Below are 19,228 nucleotides of genomic sequence, written 5' to 3' on the forward strand. Positions count from 1 at the left end.
ATATCCTTCCTGAAGTTCAGATCAGAAAAATCTTGAATTATATGCATTTTATGAAATATAATTGGCATGTAAGATAAAAGATTGGTGTCGAATACGCTCTGATAAGTTTTATAAATCAATATATTTTACATAATAACAATTATTTGGTTTATTGAAAATGTCGAACTAAATTTTTATTTAATTATTTTATTTTTTTCAAAGTAAATGATTTAAAAAGTCAATGTGACACCTCAGACTTATATCTGGGTCGGATATGGGTTGGGGATGTTACAGTATATGACTGTTGAGGATGATAAAACCAACTCTCGGACTTGCTTCTTTTAAACCTTCGAATACACGATTGTATGTTTTCCATGCTTGAGGAACTTAGAAATTTTTTATAAGAGAATTTTTTAATGTCGTGGTATAAAACTTTGAATGATGAAAACCCCACACTGAAAAAGAAGAAGAATGAAGTTGTGAATAAATTGTGGCATATCTGTAGAGGGACACTTCCCTATGCCATGACATTGCCTGGAAACTGCATATAAATAAATGACAGTTATGGTATATAAGTGAATGAAAGTAGTCACGGGATGACCCTACCTGACTAGCTCGGGGGTGGAAGGTATGCTCCCTTTCACCTAGAGTGTGGGATGGTAAGTGTTATGGGCTAACTCCCCTCGTACCAGAATTAATGAAAGAAAAGAAAATAATGTAGGAGTAAAACTTGTAAATGTCGTGGCAAAACAAAAAAGCTTGCTTAGAAATTTTTAGGTTTGTTAAGCATGGTCTGGATACAAACACGCACACACCCACATAAAGAATCTTGCCCTAGGGGATAGTACTTGATTTCTCAAACTAGTCTAGCATGTGGAAGCCAAACACTGAGGGCTGAAATTTTATCCCATATAACTATTCTGCTTCTGAACTTGCCATGATATTTTTATTTTGCTTAATACTATCCATTGCTTGAGGACAAGCAATAGCTTAAGTTTGGGGGTGTGATAACTTCGTAAAAATGTCATATTTAAGACCTTCTCACTTAAATTATTGACTGTCTAAGAGCCCATTTAGAATCATATAGATGTATTTAGGAGCATATAGTTGCATATGGTGGAATTCTGTTTGTCACAACATTTTATTTTATAATGTTGCTTTATGGGAAAGATGTTTGTTTGATGATGTGCAGGATTTGGGAGCAAGGAAAAGAAAAATGGAAATGTCGTGACATAAGGAGACCGCTTAGCAGAATGCAAATGCCAAACCATTTGACATTTCGAGAGCGAACAAAACAAAAGAAGATAATTTTAGAGCCATCTGTCCCTATCTTCGCGTGATCTCTACGCGTAAGGAGATACCTTCCTGAAGGGGACCATGCCCTGCTACTGTTGATCCTGTCGAGCCTCAACCTACTGCAGCATGATCCTGTTGAGTACTCAGCTAGCTACCGAGGTTGGACCATTACCAACTGCCCAGGGGAACCACTGCCAGCTCTGCCCACCCTCATGTGAATGAAGTATGATTTGGGGTATCATAGGAATTTCAACACAAATTCTTAGGTTAATTATCCCCCTATAAATAGAGGATGAAACAACAATGAAAAGAATATTTTACACTTGTCGGCTTGAGCTTATTTTCAATGAGAAAAAGGTCTATCATTTTTCCGTCAATCCTATTTGTCGTGGCATTCCTCTGTTGACAAGCTAAAGGGAGTGACGTTCTAGGCGTCCGAGAGGAGCTAGTTTTTTGGGACAGTCTGTGGTAGTCGAGGGAAGCTCTGACAGTTCACATCGAAGGTTTTTCCTCATTTCCTTTGATATTTGCTTTCATTATTTATCATTTGGGTTATAAGGAACAAATTACCTTACTTTATGCTTGCTATATTCGAACCCCACCATGAACTAATCCTATTTGGTGTGAGTTCATTTTGGATATTTAAGATTTGCTTTAATGAATGATTGTTTTTGTATGTTATTATCTGTTTTATTTATGAAGCTTAGTGCCTTAAGGTTGTAGGAGCTATGAGAGTAGTCATTCCTTATGAGATTACTTAGTGTTCGAGAGAATGTTTAGGTAGCACATCTTTAGTGTTCAAGAGAAACTAGGGAGAAACCACATAAACAAGGGGTTCTAGATAGTAACTAGGCCTAATCCACCTTAGAGATAAGGTTAGGATTTCGGTCGACTAAAAGGAGATGTCCGTGAACGATATGTTAGATGTTAATGATGCCACAAAAAGTTATTGTCGAGACATATCCTGTTATATGGACCAATAGGACCACTGCAGGGGCTTACGCCAACTGGTTTGCCAATGCATCTTCAACTATCAAGTCCCTTAACTAGAGATAACATAGGTCACCCTTAGTAAACTCTGTCGGGCAGATAATACATAGAAGTAAGACCATTCTGAGAGATAGACTTAAATTTCCCTAGTGACTCTTGTCATTCATTCCCATAGTAGCTTGTTGTGTGAAGAAGTTAAAGTCCTAATAATCAAATCCAATATTTACATTTTATTTTGCCTTCACATTTTCATTTGTTTGCACCAAACACAATTAAATTTGTCACTGCATTTATATTCACTCTGCCACGACATCTCCATTTGCTACCATATTACCATCATTCCATTTCCACAACAGCCATTTCATCTTGCCACAACATTCTCATTTGTACATACCATCACTAACTTTACTTAGGTGACATAGTAAAGAGCTTTGATTAAACTCATCAATTTCCTCTAATCCATGTGGAGACGATACTCACTCATTATTGTATTACTTGTTCGATTGTGTATACTTGCACATATTTCTACAACCATAAATAGTACTCACAACCAGCTGATAATTACTCATTGCCATTGCAGGTAAATTGGGCTGGAATGTGTTTCATTTGGATGTAAAATCCTCCTTTTTTGAATGGAGAGCTTGAATAAGATATAAATGTTATCAACGTGAAGGTTTTTTGGTTGTCAGAAAGGAACATCAAGTGTACAATCTTAAAAAGGCTCTTTATAGCCTAAAACAAGCACCAAGGGCTTAGTATTATCGAAATAATTCTTATTTGCAGAAGTTGAGTTTTCAAAAGAGCGTTAATGAAGCTACTTTGTATCTTAAGAAAGATGAGAAAGTTGATTTGCTTGTTGTTTCTCTTTATGTTGATGATTTGTTGGTGATGGGAAACAATGAAAAAGTTGTTTTAGAATTCAAATTGAGTATGCAAAAGGAATTCTAGATGTATAATCTTGGCTTAATGAGCTACTTTCTTGGGATGGAAATTAATCAAAGCAGGGGTGGTATCTTCATTTCAGAATAGAAATATGCCTTACACGTTCTAAGAAAATTTAAGTTGGAATTTTGCAAGGGAGTTGATTTACCATTGCCTTTAAACTTGAAGTTTTCAAAGAAAGATGGTGAGAAACTCTCTGATCCTTCTATTTTCAAAAGCATAGTTGGAAGCTTACTTTACTTGACAGCAACAAGACCTAACTTAATGTTCCCTGCAATATTGTTACCAAGATTTTTGAGTTCACATATTGATGTTAATTTGGGAGTTGCTACAAGGGTTCTTAGGTATGTGAGAGCACAAGTGTAGGGATGAATTATTTAAAGATTGGAAGTGTGATGTTGAATGGATATTCCGACTGTGATTGGGTGGGGAGTTTGGATGATATGACAAGTACAACCGAATATGTTTTCGACCTTGGCTCAGGTGCAATCTGTTAGAGCTCAAAGAAGCAACAAGTTGTCGTTCAATCAACTACAGAAGCGGAATACATTATTATTGCAACTACAATTCAAGTAATTTGGTTATGGGATTTACTTTTCGATCTTGGCTTTGAGCAAGAAGGTTCATTTTCTTTTGTACTACAATACATCTACTAGTGTCGTTGCTGAAAACCCAGTTCAATATGGTAGAATGAAGCATGTCAATGTGAAGTTTCATGCTATTCACGAGGCTGGGAAAAATTTACAGATCAAGATAGAATTTAGTTCTCGTGAAATACAGGTTGTTGATTTGATGACAAAGGCTCTTTCAAGAAATATAATTTCTTTTCTAAAACATGAGCTTGGTATGTCCAATATCAACCTCAACATGAAGTGTTGATGTCTTGAGTTTGATATTGGAAATCAAATATATTTTGTATGTCATATATTGTAACACCCTAAACCAGTATGACACACAGTTGACTGATTATAATGCCACACGAAACCACCAGAGTCACTAACCCAAAATTTTTCTCAATTTATTAATTAAAATAATAATTTAAAAAAACATTTCATATAAAGAAATTCATCCATAAAGTATAAAAAAATTTACAACGGAAAGCTCCCAAAATAAATATATCAAAATATAAATACCAACGTTTCAATTAAAGTTACGACTCGAATATACAAAAAATAATAATACATATCCTCTAAAGAAGATAACTCGAGACGTACTCTGCTCACACTTAGTCTGGATCTCAATTACTCAAAATGTCTCCTCGAATGCTCCTCATACTAACTTACATAAGGAAACAAATTCCAAATGTTGAGCTCACTAGCCTAGTGCCACACTAACAACTAAAACATACTAATAGTGTTCATTAAATGCTCAAACTATCAAGTGCAATGCAATATTGAATATACTCATATATTGTACTCTATACTCTAGGGTAGACATCACGGTGTAGCTGAGGGTTCTGCATCTCGGAGCTTACACACCCCTCTAGTCTACCGAGGATGAGGCTTAGAATCTCTACATCAGACACAACACCCTCAACTAACCCACCGCTCGCGAGTGTTGGGTCTCGGCCCTAGTTAGTCAGTTTAAAGTGCCTTGCGCACTACCTAAAGATATCCAGACTGATTCTATTTCTCGATACTAGTATCATTTACTAAAGTTACCCGGGTGTCCTGATCGTTTCCCGAGTATTTATACCCTTAGTATCGATGCCCCCTTGAGTACCGATACAAAAAAATAGACACTAGAAAATGGTTTTGATACCCAACTGGCTAGTCTCGAAGCCAGACCGTGAGTATGAGTATCGATACTCCCCTAAAAAATCACCCTAATTTTTGCCTCTCATAAGGACAATATATGTAATATTCTTAGAATACCGATACTCACCCTCGAAAATGCCCTATTGGGTAAGAATTTAACACTCAAACTCACCCACATTGCTATTTTGAGGTTCCCAACCATTATTAATGTTTTATGTGATCACAAGGGGTCATAAATAAGGCTTTAAAACATGTAAAAACTCTAAAACATGGAATCTACCATGAAAATGCTCAACATGTTTCAAACTCAACTCTTAAGCTATAATGCATTTCTAATGACCTACAAATGGTATGAAGGAGTTGTAAATGTGTTACCTGGTGTTCTAACTATTGGAACCCTCCTCAAAATCAACCAATGGTCAATTTCTCTTTTCCTCTAGCTTTAGAGCTCTCCTCCACTTCTTTCACTAAACGCAACAAGAAATGAATTACTAACTTATCTAGGGGGTTGGATTAGAGTTCAAAACACTCTAAATAACTTAAATACACTGAAAACAAGCTTGAACCAGTTAATTCCCTTAAACCTTCCTAAAACCTATTTTTGGTTTTTAAGGCCAAAACTTGGGATATGTGGCTTAAAATGAAGCTTGAAGGGTGAGGATTAATATTATTACCTTGATTAAACCAAACTAGACTTGAAATCCTTAAAGATTTTCCCTTTGTTTCACCTTGAAAGAGAAGAATAAGAGAAAAGATGGAAGGAAGAGGAAGAGTGTTTGGTGAGGTTTGGGGGAGTGGTTACGTGAAATCATAAAATATAAAGGGGTTTTCAGCTCTAGATTTAAGAAATGGGTAAATTGCACTTTTGGTCATTCTTCTTGCTTTCTCATAACATAATCATCACTACACTCTAACTCTTGGGCCCAACTCAAGCCCACTGTCAACTTAATTTGGTCCAAACTATTCTAATAGGTCCTCTGGGCTCAATTTATATGTCTCGGGTCAATCTTAACTACTTAGTCGGGGTTCGGGGCCATCTATAATGTTGTCTATTGGTTGTTTTTTTAGTCTGTTTTAAGTGTTTCCTTTACAATGTTTGACATGTGTACTATTGCATATTATTATCTTTTGTAATCCTATTAAATAAACATGTTAAAATGTTAATAGTGCAATATGAAGGTTCTCCATCTTTATTCAGTCTCTTTGGATTCTTTTTTCGTGTCTTCTCTTATTCTTTTTTAAAACATATTTGCAGCAGAACATTAACATAATAACCATGCTATTAAAATTACAACCGTTTTTTGCTTCTGGTTGAACCAAATGATCCACCAGAGAACCTGGTCGTTCAAGAGAAGGGGCCAAGGAGATGCTCGCTGGCAAAAGCGCCGACTGAGTGGGAACACTTATACACAAAAACCTAACGTATGTATTTAATGAGAAATGCTTTAAGGGAGAATAGTTTAAGAAAATTGTATGGAGTACATGTAATTAGCGAGAAATTGAATTGAGGTTAAAATATCTTTTGTATTAAAGTTGCTATAATGAGGTTCTCTCTTAGCAATGATTCGCATAAGTAGGATCAATTTATTGATATAAATTTTGTTAACCTTTTTTGTGTCTTTTACAATACACATTTCACATTTTCATTCAATGGAATTTTAGAAGCATTTTGCACTTCTTATAACTCTATTGAGCACACTCTCTAACACCCTAAACTAGTATGACACACAGTCGATCGATTAGAATGTCACACTGAACCACCAGAGTGGCTAACACAATTTTTTTTTCTTAATTTCTTAATTAAGAACAAACATTTAAAACCATTTCAATAAAGAAGTCCATCTATAAATTATAGATAAAGTTTTACATTGGGGAGCTCTCAAAATAAAATATATCAAAATATATAGATCGACTTTTCAAATAAAGTTACAGCTCAAATATACAACAGGGTCTATAAATATAATGCCCTCTAAAGAAATAACTCGAGATGTACTCTGCTCTGAACTCAGTCGGGATCTCGGCTGCTCAAAAGGATCCTCCTACAAATCTGCGTAAGGAAACAAATTATAAACGTTGAGCTCACTAGCCCAGTGCCACACTAACAACTAAAGCATACTAATAATGTTCATTAAATGCTCAAGCTACCAAGTAATATGCAATATGCGCACTCTCTACTCTATGGTAAACATAATGGTGTGGCTGAGGGTTTTGCATCTCGAAGCTCACGCACCCTTCTAGTCTACCGAGGATGAGGCTCGAAATCTCTACATCGATCACAATACCCTCGACTGACCACCCTTCGCAAGTGTTGGGCCTCGGCCCTAGTTAGTCAGTTTAAAGTGCCTCACGCACTACCTAAGGATATCTAGACTGCTTCTATTTCTCGATACTAATATCATTTACTAAAGTAACCGGGGTGTCCTGATCGTTTCCCGAGTATTCAATCAATGCTAGTTTTATGTCACCCTAATTTATCTCGTTTCTAATTGTAATTAATCATTATTCTTGTTCTCACTTATAGTCTTATTTGAGAAGAATTATAGAGCTCTTGGGAAACCTCATTCCTTCTTAAAGTCTCATGAAATAACACTCCCAAAAATGCACTTTGGTATCAATACTAACCTCTCAATATCGATATCGCCCCTTTAGTATCAATATTCTTTTAAGGGTATCGATACTCCACTGCTGATTTTTATTGAAAGTAAATTAGTATTATCGATACTCATATTAAAATCATCATCAATCTCTAATTCTGAGGCCCAATTCAAGCCCATTTCCAACTTAATTGGGTCCAAACAATTTTAAGAGGTCTATTGGCTCGACTTATGGGTCTCGGGTTGACTTGAACTACTGATTCGGGATTCGAGGCATTTCACACTCCTAGAAAACTACATCTATAAGTGGTATCAAAACTTATTCATATATATTTAGAGTTAATTCTACTATAGTTTTGCAACAATGAAAGAATGGCAATCAACTTCTCGGGCTTCATTGATGTTTGAGTGTTTCATATTAAACTTAAAAGTATTTGAAGGATGCATTGAGTTTTAGGTTGAACCAATAGTGTTTCAAAGCTTCTAAAATTCATAAAATTGTAAATTTCAAATATTCGGATTGTAGAATATCGATACTTAACACAATCAATGGAGTTAGTTTTAATGAGTTTAAAAAGTCGCGCTCTATTCAACACTCGTAGCAAAACTACTACTACAATACTTATATAGAATTTGATCATTAATCTATTTCTTAAGTTAATTGATAAAAGAATAAGATTCTTTAATTCGAATTGAAGAAATATTTTGGAAATAGTTTTAGATTTACAATATTATAGTTAAGCATCATAAATTAATTTTATTTAGTTCATATGCAACTGAAAAAGTTTTAAAAAAAAGTAGTGTATTGCTTTTTCCCCCTTTTATGAACTTAGTTTTGATTTGAGGTCTCATGGTTACAACAATATTGACATGATTTTATGTTAAATTAGGATGATAGCTAAATGGACCAACCTAGTTTTTCTATTTTTTACTCAATTAATAAACTTAATTAGGAATTTAAAATTTAATTGTGGGGCTCGATCCTTACAATATCTTATAACCATTAATAAAGGGTAAACTATATATTTAGTCATTCAATTATTAATTTGAATCCGTTTTGATCACCAAACTATTTATTTATCTAAAATCATCACTAACATTCCATCTTGATTCTGTTTTGATCATTCATCGTTAAAAAAATAAGAATTGTTGATGTGGTAAATTTTTTATTTTTTCAATAATGATATGACATTATTTTATGGTAATATGTCAACGTCATCGTTAATTTTTTAACAATCGGTGACCAAAACGTAATGCTAGTGATGATTTTGTAAAAAATAATTGGGTGACCATAACATAACTAAAGTGATAGTTAGATAACTAAATACATAGTTTACCTTTTACTATCTGAATTTTTAGTAATCACAATCTTTTTCTTCTTATTTTCAGATATAGGGGGATAAGGCAAGTTTTGACAAATTTTCTAAAAACGATGACTAGCCTTTCTAAAGAGAAGCATAAAGGTAGCTAAAATGTCATTATCACCCACCACTAACAACATTTAGGCACTCAAAATTGAAAGAAATGAGATGTCATAATCTGCTTTTATAATAAAAATTGAAACTTTCAATTATACCAACTAATTTGTACTTGACCCTTATTAAAAATCCGAGTTTTTTAATCATGATATAATGGAGTTAGTTTTTATATTTTCAATAAGGAAATCCTTATGGGTTACTTCACCCCTCTTGTGTTGGATAACACGTCATGGGGTATTCTTTTCATCCTGCAACCTGTTGAGAATTGATTGATGCAACAACATGTCAAATATGGACCATTCTTTCTACATTAACACTGTAATTACAATTAAGTGAAAAAAAAATGCAACACATGTTTAATTTGTATTGTTTAGCAAGAGAAATCATGAATAACAATGATAATTTGCACCGTTTGAAAGTTGAACCGACTATGCGTTTATATAAAATATTAAGTCTCGTGAATTGAACTTAGACAAATTACATGTTGTTGTAAGTATTAATTATTTTCCAAGGTAGGTGGGATTAAGGGAATAAAAAGGGCTAGTTTCTGGGCTTTCTCCCACCCCCCATGAGCAAATATTCCATCCATCTCGTTATATTTCAAAGTAGGAATTTGAAGAAGAAAAAAAAAATTAATGATGTTAGCATAAATACCAACCACCAGTATTGTAAAAAAAGGGTAACTTACTGCATATGTCATTGAACTTTAAGGTTAGTATCAATTATATCACTAAATTAAAAATCGATACTACTTTAACATTAAACTTTCATTTTGGTTCAAAGTAAGCATTGGGTCATTGAAGTCCAAATGACGCAATGACATGGACGGATCTTTCCATCACTAGATCCAACTGCATTGACTCGTGCGAGTCATCATCCTCTTTTGAAATAAAACCCTAAATTGTTCTCTCTCTACCACTATCATTATCGATCCCATTTTTTTCAACCGTTAATAACACGTTAAATGTTTGTCCATCACTAACATCACCACTTAACCACTTCCATCTAAATCTGTTAGGATTTGTGGAAGCTCGAATTTACAACAGAAAAAGTACAAGAGTGGTGAATTGGCAAAAATTGTTTAGTGAGTAAGGAGAAATAAAAGATAGAAAGATCTGCACATCGATTTATAGTGGTTCGACTTATAAACCAAGTTTACTTCCATTACCTAAGCTCCTCACTTAGGATTTTCTAACAAATTCACTAATTTGTTCTTTCTTTTTCTAGGAACAAGATATAACTTTTACACTCCCTATATTTTCACTTGGCTAAGATAGAATCAATCCCCTTTTACAAAAGGTAAAATGAAGTAAACAATAAAACCTCTCAAAGGTAGGGTGTTTACAAATTTAGCTCACTAAAACACTAAATATTTACAAGAGTGATAAAATAAGATTGGAAAAATCTTCTCTTGTGTTTGAATGCTTGGATAGGTGTTCTAACCCTTCTTCAAGTGTCTTGAACTTGTATTTATATGTTGGAATGACGTTGTGGTCGTTTCTAGCCGTTGGGGATGATTTCTAGCCATTTGGGGATGAAATCTTTGCAAAATAAAAATGCCCTGTACAGAAGATATCGATACTCCTAAAAGGAGTACCAGTACTACCTTTGTTATTTTTAAATCAACTAGCCATTACTAGCCGTTGGAGCCTGAAGGTATCAATATTATGCCTACGGTATCGATACTACTATGTAAAGTAATATTGGTACCCCTTTGGGTATCGGTACCATTTTTGTATTCTAGAATTTGAGCAATGCTGGTAGTATCGATACTACCTAGTGAGTATCAATACTTCTCTTACCTTGGTATCGGTACCATATGAACAATATCAGTATTTTTCATGAGGTATCGATACTGTAAGAACAGTATTGGTACTACTTGTCCAGAAAAACATTTTGTGTCCAATTCCAAGTTAGATGGACTTTGAATTATTTTTGAAAGCTTTGAATAAATTCAATTCAAGTCCAAAAACATTTTGCCATAAATTGTTATATCAAAATATAGTTCAACAATTTCCACTTTTTTGATATAACAAAACATCTAAAAATTGTTTTTGGCAAAACTCCCCCTTAAAAAAATATTTAATGAAAAAGATAACAATTGTTGGAAAATATATGAAAATGTTAAGCTCCCCCTTTTTCATTAAGAAATTGATTTTTTTTTCAAACCAAACCATACTTCTCCCCCTTTTTGTTATATAAAAAATAATTCAACTTTAAAGTTCAAAAATAACATTGGAGGGTAAGTGGTAAATTTTTACATTAAAAGCATTTGAAAAATCAAGGCTCCCCCTCAAAAAGTGCATTCCAAACAAAATTTGACTTTAAAAGTTTGACACTTAAAAAAATTGAATTTCAACAAAGAATAACAAACATGTTAGTAGCACATGAAATTCAATATATCCAAGTCTAAATACTTTATGCAATATCAAATGTTGAATTTAAGTGCATGTGCATAAAGCTTTCCAAAAATGTTATGCATTTGAAAAGTTTGATATCAATTGTTAGAGAGATATCATTTACATTTTAAACCATATGCATAAACATTTAAAAAATTAAGGTCAAATTTAAAATTTGTAAAATCAATGCATTTGAAAAGTTGATATCAATTGTTAGGGAGATATCATTTGCATTGAAAATCAATTTTGACCAAAATTCATTATGATGAACTAAAGATAATAAAAAATCATTAAAACTTTAAAATGTTCATCATAAAGTATTTTTCAACATACATGAGATTAAAAACAATGCATAATCATTTAAAATCAAAACTCATGCATGCATAAACAAAATGAGCAACCAAATAACCAAAATAAATGCATTAAGCTTAGAGGTTACTCATTCATTTTTCAAGTGTGGCTAGAGCATTTGAATATCTTCACTTTCATCACCATTGCTCCCACAAACCTACAAGAGACATTTATTTGGATTTTGGTATCCAAATTACTTTGGATCCTTGAACGTTAGTTTCAATGCCCCTTGTTCTCTTAGGAACCCATACTTGTCTAATTTTAAAACGTTTTCCTTTCTTCAAAGGAAAAGTATGTTCCAAATGACCATGAAAATGGCAATGTGAGCATATTTCCATTTTTAAACATAATGAGTTGTTTTTAGAAATTAATTCTTTTTTCTTTTGTTAAGATTTCAAGCTTAACTTTCAAATCAAAATTTTCTTTTTCTAAATCATTGATTTTGACTTTTGAAAGCTCTAAATCATTTTTCAAAATTTCATTTTGATTTTCAAAATCAACTTTTGCTTTCAAAACCAAATCATTTTCAACTTTAAGTTTTAAAATTAATTTTTTATATTTGGAATTCATGGTCTCAAATTCCAAATACAACTCATTATAAGCATCTTGTAACTCATCAAAAGAATGTGAATTTAAATCATTTGAGTTAGAAGATACCATTGAATCTTATTCGATGGCCATGAGGCATAAGTTGGCTACTTCATCTTCATCATTGGAGTCATATTCATCACTCCAAGCTTCCACAAATGTCTTTTTCTTGGATGATCCCTTCTTCTTTAGAAGGGGACAATCATACTTAACATGCCCGTTCTTTGACAATTGAAGCACCCCGGGGACTCTTCTTCTTGGTCGATTCATGCTTCACTTCCTTGGAAGACATGAATCTCTTGAACTTTTTGAAGAGCTTGACCATCTCTTTTTCTTCATACACCTCTTCATTTGAATCTTGGTAGCTCTCATTGGTGGACTTGAAGGCAACGCCTACCTCTTTCTTTTTTTTTTGTTTTGCTTCTCTTTATCTTCTTCCTCTTCCTTCATCATCAACTCATGAGTGAGAAGCAAACCAATCAGCTCTTCGAGAGTGATAGACTTTAGGTCTTTAGCTTCGATAATCGCCATCTTCTTTGATTGCTAAGACTTTGGCAGAGAGCATATCATCTTCCTCACAAGCTTCTCATTAGGGATTACTTCTCTAAATCCTTTTAGATCATTGACAATTACGAAAAATTTATTCGTCATACCTTTCCTGTCTTCGTCGGGTTTCATCTTGAAATTCTCGTAGCTATGGTTGAGAAGACTTATCTTGGTTTCCCTCACTTCGCCGGTTCCTTCATGAGTGACTTGGAGCTTGTCCCATATCTCCTTGACATTGGAACAAGAGGAGACTCTTCCATATTCATCCGGGCCTAATGCACAAAAGAGGATGTGAATAGTCTTAGCATTGAGCTTGAACTTTTTCTTATCTCTATCACTCTAATCGTCCATATCACCGGGTGGAGTAGAGTAACCCTTCATGATTGAGTTCTAAGCTCCTAGATTGTTTGCTTGAATGAAGAACATCATCCTATTCTTCCAATAGGCATAATTTTCTCCATTGAAGTAGGGTGGCTTGTTGATCAGTTGAGAATCTTCTATGTAATAAGCACCGGAAGTTGAAGCCATCTCTTTGTCGGTTGTATTGGTAATCGGTAGAGCTTCTTCGAGGATCATCTCAAGGATATGAAGCCTTCTAACGAGTCAAGCTCTGACACCAATTGTTAGGATTTACGGAAGCTCGAATTTACAACTGAAAAAGTGCAAGGGAGGTGAATTGGCAAAAATTGTTTAGGGAGTAAGGATAAATAAAAGATAGAAAGATTTGCACATCGATTTATAGTGGTTCGACTTATCAACCCAGTCTACTTCCACTACCTAAGCTCCTCACTTAGGATTTTCTAACAAATTCACCAATTTTTTCTTTCTTTTTCTAGGATCAAGAGATAACCTTTACACTTTCTATTTTTTCACTTGGCTAATATAGAACCAATCCCCTTTTAAAAAAGGTAAAAAGAAGTAAACAATAAAACCTCTCAAAGGTAGGGTGTTTACAAATTTAGCTCACTAAAACACTAAATATTTACAAGAGAGATAAAATAAGATTGGAAAACTCTTCTCTTGTGTTTGAATGCTTGGATATGTGTTTTATCCCTTCTTCAAGTGTCTTGAACTTGTATTTATATGTTGGAATAAAGTTGTGGTTGTTTTTAGTCGTTGGGAATGATTTCTAGCCGTTTGTGGATGAAATCTTTGCAAAATAAAAATGTCCTGTACAGAGTGTATCAGTACTCCTAAAGAGAGTATTGGTACTACCTTTGTTATTTTTAAATCAACTAGCCGTTGGGGCATGATGGTATCGATACTATGCCTACGGTATCGATACTACTATGTAAAGTAATATCGGTACCCCTTTGGGTATCGGTACCATTTTTTCATTTTGGAACTTGAGCAATGCTGGTAGTATCAATACTACCTAGTGAGTATCAATACTTCCCTTACCTTGGTATCGGTACCATATGAATAGTATCGGTACTGTTCATGAGGTATCGATATTGTAAGAATGGTATCGGTACTACTTGTCCAGAAAAACATTTTGTGCCCGATTCTAAGTTAGATAGACTTTGAATTATTTTTGAAAACTTTGAATAAATTCAATTCAAGTCTAAAAACATTTTGCCATAAATTATTATATCAAAATATAGTTCAACAAAATCATCAAAGTCATTGTAAACTCCCAAATTTAAAAATTTTAGTGATATAATTAATACAGATATTAAAATTTCGTGCTATCGTATGTAGTTTATAAAAAAAACTATTATAACAAAGAATTGAGAGTGACAAAAAAAAATCATATGAGATTGGTGAAAAGCCAACGCTTAAATTTGAAATTAATATTGGGGGGGGGTCAAAGTAGTTTGTTGAGGAATTTGAGTAGGGTCTTTATTTTTCTGTGTTTGATACATATAAATGCTGAAAATGGGTGTAGTTGGAGGGAGGGTTTGGTTGTATGTTTCTTGGGAAGGTGGAGGGGGAGAAATATAGGTAATGTGGTGGTTTTCAATACAAGGACGTCTCAATTAGTTTTGGATATTTTTGGCTCTCTAAGTAACTGAATTCCATCCTCTTCATTTACTCTTGGAAAGCTATTCCAAACCCTTCTACTTTTAAACAAAGTACTAATTATTTGCTTAGTAAGTATTTTAATTAAATTATACAAATAAATTGAGATTTTAATTTCTTTTCCACGAGCTGAATCATACATTCGGAACATAAGATTGCATGTTGGTAACACTGTCATTAACAAAGGGGAGATTCCATGCACATACATCATTTTGCAATCATTACTATTGCAAGTCTTTGAGATAGGCCCCCTCAAGCTATCTAATGGTGTTTTGAGCCATGTTTTATGTACATGTGTTTCAAGTCAAGCACAAGGGTTGAGGAAAATTTCCAGAATTGCAATACATTCCAGAAAGAACTTTCTTCTCTGGGTTTATTATACTGATTTGTACATGTAACCTGATCGACCAAACCTCGCCTACCTACTCAAAAGCTAGCTCATCGTAAACCGGTCAAGTAATCATGCTTCAACAACATCGTTTAGATGGATCAATGAGCACATTTTTTGTAGGAATTTAAGATGTTTTAATTTTTCATGGTATGAAATCTCAATCATTTGAGAAAACCCAATGAATATGTAATAAGCTTATCGCTAATTACTTTTCAACATAATGTTTCAACGTTTGTATTTGACTTGCCATCTGCATGTAAGAATGAAAAAAGGCAGACGGTTTACCCATACTTTTCTCGATGCCGTCCTTGCACGCCATTTGCTTTAACCCTTAAGTAAGTTTATATTTCCTCATCATTATATTATAGCTCCGAGCCTCCGACTGTTGTTTCTGTCCATTTCTTCCTATTATTCCTCCGCATCCATTGCTTTCATACCGGATACATGCCACATCTTATAAATATTATTTTTTAATTATATCACGATTGTTGATATAACAAATATTATTACGTTAATTAGAATAAATATGAATACACGATTTGGATGATAAAATAATTAACAATCTTGACATACTGTTTATCATATTGATATTACATATTTAATTATGCTTGGTTTGATCTGTTATTGATATAACAAGGAAGACAAACGTGCAATGGCACCCTTAATGGTTTATGAAACGGACGACTTTATTGAAGAAAATACGTACAGTTTTTACCATAGGGGAAAATAATAATATAAAATGGGAAAACAAATCAAGAAGTTAGCTTCTTTTGTCTTATTACATGAAATTGTTATTATCATGAGAAATATTAAGGTATGTTGAACAAATTAAACAACAGGTGTTCGGTCGCAGAATACGTATTGTCAGACACACCTGGACACGAAAGAGTTTTTTTTTTTTTTGAAAAAAAATACTTAAAAGCCCGATAATTTTGTACTGAAAATTATCAAAACAAATGTCGATAGTGCGTGCATGTGCATGCTTTAAAACGCTTGCTAATCATAACGTTATCTTGTTCCTGATTTTGGTACGACAGCTTCCAATTTTACCAACTTTTTTTGGCCACTGATTCCAACAGCAATATTATACGTTAAGATGCTTCCGATCTGAAGCACGATGTGCCCAGAAGAGAAAACTTCCAAAACTTCAGCATTGTTGCTTTATATATATAAAACTGTTGATTAATAATGTGAAGGGGAATCCATGCACTATAAACGTGACAAAACAACCTTGGAAAATGAAATAAAAGTATATTAAAGGTGATAAATCATGGTTATAAATCATGATCCCTTGTTAATGAATTTGCACCACTGTCCCTTTAATAAAAATTACTAGCTGCCCTAATCACCAGGCTTGATTTAACGTTATACCATGGCTTAAACTTGTAAGAGAGAGATCCAAGTAAGCAAGCAATTAATAAAGAAAATGTATATTTATATATGTATATATGATAGCTGAGAAAATGTTGATATATAAAAGAGTTGTTCATGGGCCAATAGCATAACAGTTGAAAGAAAGGGTCAGTCAGTGGTTCTACAGATACAGATTGGCTTAATGTGTCGTGTAAAACCAACAAAAGTGACTTCCCATCCACAACCCTAAACCAACCGCACTTTCTTGTTTCATTTTTCCCCTTTGCCCCTTTATATATATATCTTCTTTGGGGAGGCTTCTTTCTTCTTATGCTTCATGACAAACATTTGTACAGCTGCTGATCTCCTCCCTATCTACCTAGCTACTGATCATTAACATAGCCATCTTAATTTATCCATGGAAGATTCAGGAGCTGCTTCTAGTGATGATGTCAACAAGTCTTGTCCTCGAGGGCACTGGAGACCTGCAGAAGATGAAAAGCTCAGGCAACTTGTGGAACAGTATGGTGCACAGAACTGGAATTCTATTGCAGAAAAGCTCCAAGGAAGATCAGGTGATTTGATTGCAAAATATATAATAAACTTGATTTAACTTTTGAAATCTAATCTTTGGGGGAATTGTTAAATTATGATGTACAAACATGCAAAGTGTTGATCATAAGCTGATTCTAACCTAAAAGATTAAATCAGAAAAAGATGTTTCTTCCTCCGTGATAGAGTTGGCTTTGTCATATATATATATAGAGGTTGTTGATTAGTATATTTTTAGATTTCATTTTTTCTGCACATAAGTCATATATTTCTTCTCTAAGCAACTTTCTTTAATTAATAACAGTATCTCAAGTTTCAATAGCACAGGAGTAAGATATAAACATGATTTATAATTATGTTATTTGTGATCTTCAATCATGAAGCTGATTATAAACATAAGATTGATCTCTTCGTCTCTTTCCCTTTAATTTTACACACCCATATGGCCTAATTTTGTTACATCTGTGTTTCCAGGTAAGAGCTGCAGATTGAGGTGGTTTAATCAACTTGACCCAAGAATCAATAGAAGGCCATTCACAGAAGAAGAAGAAGAAAGGCTCCTTGCTGCTCATCATATCCATGGGAACAAATGGGCATTGATAGCTAGACTATTTCCAGGTAGAACCGATAATGCAGTGAAGAATCATTGGCATGTTATAATGGCAAGAAAACAAAGGGAACAATCCAAGCTATGCGGCAAGAGAAGTTTTCAAGATACTTTTAGCGATTCCAAGCTATATTCTGCTGGTTTCACTACTTCAAGGAAATTAGCAAGATGTCAAGAGGCATTTAGCTCTAGAATTGGGTTCGGAGACAGTAGGGTTTTTGAGTTTCAAAACCAAGGTAAAGATAGGATTTTCTCAGTCTCATCCACATCAACTACTTCTTCACCATCTTGGAATTTTGCTTCATCGACAATGGTGGCTTCAAATAATTCATCTTCAGGCGCCCAGTTATCAATAAGAGACGGAAAGAATCATTTGCTGCCTACTGGTTCAAGTTATTACTCCATGGACACCTCAAAGAATTTAGATCATCAATCTCTTTATAAATATCATTCAAATGCATATTATAGCAGCTTCAGAAATTCCAGTGCATTTGGGTTTCCAAACTACAGGAGGGTCGTTCCAAGTGCTTTTGGTTATCTCAGACTTGGTGCTAATTCCGAAAGCAATAATGGTGCGATGATGGAGGAGTTGTTGAGCATAAACGACATTGCACCCAAGATTACAAATGATTCCCAGCAGGAGCAAGAAGATGAAGCAGACAAAACAACGGATGTTCCTTTCATAGATTTTCTTGGTGTTGGTATTTCTTCTTGATCATCACAAAAAACCCATCTTATTTAACTATTTTTCCTAGTATAAATAGCAGTTGTAGCTGTGCTTTCCCCTGCATCATTATGATCACACATGTTCATAATCAACATGCAAAAGTTAAGCAGAAAAGACAATGTTAGCTTTTAAGCAGTTAGGAGAGAGAAAATTGCTTCAGTTTCCAATTTTTTTAATAAGGTATATGTGCAAGTTTTCAGACATTTTGCTGCATTCAATTTAATGTATTGAATTGCTAAAAACAGTAACCATTAGCAATTTTTTGTTCCACAATTGACCTGTATGAAGTATTTCAAGGAAAAAATATTACAGTGCAGTATAGGTTTTCCTCAAAGTGGAAAGGTGGTGGTGCGAACATGTGAACAAAATATAAATGCAACTCCAGCTATATTCTTATAAATATACATCTAAAATTTCTAAATTCTAACCTAAACAGCTGGTTGCAGTTGCATCCTTACATTATAAATGTAATCTGAAAAGGAAAATCATCAGCTTTTCAATATTGTTGTTAGAAGTAAAGCTTTCGTAGGGAACCATCATGAGTAGCTGATGTAGTAGTAGACAAGGGTCAAAAATCATTTCTGTTGGAAGTTCCTTTCAAGATATTCATATACTGCTTGTTTTAATGGACATCCTTTGGAGTTTGAAGCAATGGG

At 33.9% G+C, this 19,228-nt stretch overlaps 1 protein-coding gene across 1 annotated transcript; it reads left to right on the forward strand.

The window, feature by feature from the left end:
* The first annotated feature begins 16,947 nt into the window (after positions 1–16,947).
* LOC120199039 (transcription factor MYB14-like) lies at positions 16,948–18,711 on the forward strand. Its single transcript, XM_039200250.1, has 2 exons — positions 16,948–17,261; positions 17,713–18,711. Exons 1-2 carry the CDS (start codon positions 17,105–17,107, stop codon positions 18,558–18,560), a joined length of 1,005 nt encoding a protein of 334 aa, XP_039056181.1. The 5' UTR covers positions 16,948–17,104; the 3' UTR covers positions 18,561–18,711.
* Positions 18,712–19,228: the final 517 nt, after the last annotated feature.

Source organism: Hibiscus syriacus, unplaced genomic scaffold (assembly GCF_006381635.1).
Source record: "Hibiscus syriacus cultivar Baekdansim isolate YM2019G1 unplaced genomic scaffold, ASM638163v2 tig00005294_pilon, whole genome shotgun sequence".
NCBI lineage: Eukaryota > Viridiplantae > Streptophyta > Magnoliopsida > Malvales > Malvaceae > Hibiscus > Hibiscus syriacus.